Consider the following 2,500-nt stretch of genomic DNA (forward strand, 5'->3'; position numbering starts at 1 on the left):
CTTTCTTTATCTGTCTTCCGGTTCCGCTTCGCATTCTTCTGTGTTTCCTCTTCTCCCTTGATTCTCGATGCCTTCCTTTCTCTCATTTCTTATCTCCCTTCTTCTTACCCCTCCTCCTCTCTTTCACTCTTCTTCTCCCCTTTTCCCCTCATTATCTCCTTTTCTCTCCTTCTCAGCTTCCATCTTCTCACTTCTAATCTCCCTTTCTCTGATTCCTCATCTCCTTTCTCTCTTCTCTTCTCATCTCCCTTCTCACGTCCCTCTTTCTCTTCCTTTTTCCTCATCTCCCTTTCCGCAACTTGTCGTGTCTCCCTTTCTCTCATTCTCATATTTTCACTTCTGATCTGCCCTTTCTCATTTCTCATCAATTCACATCATCTTCCTCTCCTCATCTCCCTTCCTATCATTTCTCATTCCTTCTCCATGCCTCTCTTCTTACTTGTTATCTCCCTTTCCCTTCCTTTCTTCCTTTTCATTACACCTCATTTCCCTTTCTCCATCTCCATCTCCATCTATCTCTTCTCTATCTTATTCTCCCCTCTCTGCATATTCATTTTCCTTTTACCCCCTTCTCTCTATCTCCCCCCTTTTCTTCATCTCCATCTCTCTCTTCAAAACCCTAATTTTATTCTCCCCCTCTCTACACCTTCACAATATTTTTAACCCCTTCTCTCTATCTCCCCCTTTCTCCATCTCCATCTATCTCCTCTTTATCTTATTCTCCCCCTCTCTCCACCTTCACACTCTCTTTTCAACCCCTTCTCCCCATCCCCCCCTTTCTCCATCTCAATCTCTCTTTCCAAAAACTCTTATCTTCTAATCTCTTATCCTTCCCCCGCTTCGCCCACCTTCACACTTGGGCTGATATAACACGCCGTAGAGACACGCGCATATTAACACAAAGAATTTCCTTCGCGGAGACAAACGCATTATATGTTCACCCGAGCCGCGATATAATGCAAAATATGAAGTCATAAAACCCTTTGCGGTGAAACAATAAGTTCTCTAACGTTGCTCTTTCTGATGCTGGGTCTGGGTTCCCGTTAATATACTTTTGTGTTTTTGCTTTCTGTTTTTTTTTTCTCTCTCTCTCTCTCCCAGCTTTGTCTCTGATAGTATCATTTTTTTCTTTCTTCTTTTTCTTTTTCGTCTTCTCCTCCTCTTCCCTCTTCTTCTCCTTCCTCCTCCTTCTCCTCCTCTTCCTCTTACTTCCCCTCTCCTCCTCCTTCCCCCTTCTCTCCCCCTTCCCTCCCCCTCATCTTCCTCCTCCTCCTCCCTCCCCCTCCTCCCTCCTCCTTCCTCCTCCTCCCCCCTCCTTCCCCTCCCTCCCTCCCCCCTCCTCCCCCCTCCCCTCCTTCCCTCTCTCCCCCCCTTCCCTCCTCCTCCCCCCCTCCTCCTTCCTTCGCAATAGCTTAAGACTAAAAAAAAAAAGAAAAAAAAAAAAAAACATTCCTACCTCGGCGACCGGAGGGGGGGGGGGACTCACCGGCGCGGCGTTCCCACCCGGGCGAAACGACGCCGGAACGAGCGCCGTGTCTCGCCATCAACGCCGGCGCCGCGAACCTCGGGAGGGCGATTCGCGAAGAAATAATTCCCATTCGAGAAGAAGAAGAAGAAAAAAACAAAGACAACAGTGGCCGATTCGCGAAGAAATAATTCCCATTTGAGAGAGAGAGAGAGAGAGAAAAAAAAAAATCAGAGACAACGACAAAAGCAGAAACGATGCGGTAAACAAACTCCTTCCCCGTAAAAGCAAAAAAAAAAGAGCAATATCAACAACAGAAATAAAAAAAACAAGATAGCGATACGATAAACAACCTCCTTCCCGTGAAAACAAAACCAAACAAAAAATACAGCAATATCAACAGCAAAAAATTAAGCAAAGCGATACGATAAACCTCCTTCACCTAAAAACAAAAACAAAACAAATAAACAAGAACAAAACGATAAACAAACCCTCTCTCAACAAACAAACAAACATAAAAACAACCCCCCTCCGCCCCACGTACGACAACTAACCAAAACAAACAAAAACAAAATACACAACCCCCCCCGACGTCCGAATTATCTCACCGCGTCTAAATAGAGTTAAAACCCCCGTTTAAAGAGGCCCTTTAACCGCCCTCGTCGTCCCACTTATCCGGCTGCGAGAGGGCCATTGACGGGGAGGCTTCGAGTGACAGAGCGGAGGCGGAGGCTGAGGCTGAGGTTGGGGCTGGGGCTGAGGGCTGGGACTGAGGGCTGAGGGCTGGGGCTGGGGCTGAGGCTGGGGCTGAGGCGGAGGCTGGGGGTGGGGCTGGGGCTGGGGTTGAGGCTGGGGTTGAGGGCTGAGGCTGGGGCTGGGGCTGAGGCTGGGGCTGGGGCTGAGTCGCTGGGGCTGGGGCTGGGGCTGAGGCTGAGGCTGGGGCTGGGGCTGGGGCTGGGGCTGAGGCTGAGACTGGGGCTGGGGCTGGGGCTGAGGCTGGGGCTGGGGCTAGGGGTTGGGGCTGAGACTGGGGCT

The 2,500-nt window shown here is 49.6% G+C and overlaps 1 protein-coding gene across 1 annotated transcript in view; it reads right to left on the minus strand.

Annotated features, from left to right (window-relative positions):
• Positions 1-2,136: 2,136 nt before the first annotated feature.
• The window catches only part of LOC138859372 (uncharacterized), a 912-nt gene continuing 548 nt past the window's right edge, over positions 2,137-2,500 (minus strand). Inside the window, exon 1 of the mRNA XM_070114186.1 lies at positions 2,137-2,500. This exon is cut by the window's right edge and continues 548 nt beyond it. Coding sequence (XP_069970287.1) covers positions 2,137-2,500 — 364 coding nt within the window.

Source organism: Penaeus vannamei, chromosome 35 (genome assembly GCF_042767895.1).
Source record: "Penaeus vannamei isolate JL-2024 chromosome 35, ASM4276789v1, whole genome shotgun sequence".
NCBI classification, from domain to species: domain Eukaryota; kingdom Metazoa; phylum Arthropoda; class Malacostraca; order Decapoda; family Penaeidae; genus Penaeus; species Penaeus vannamei.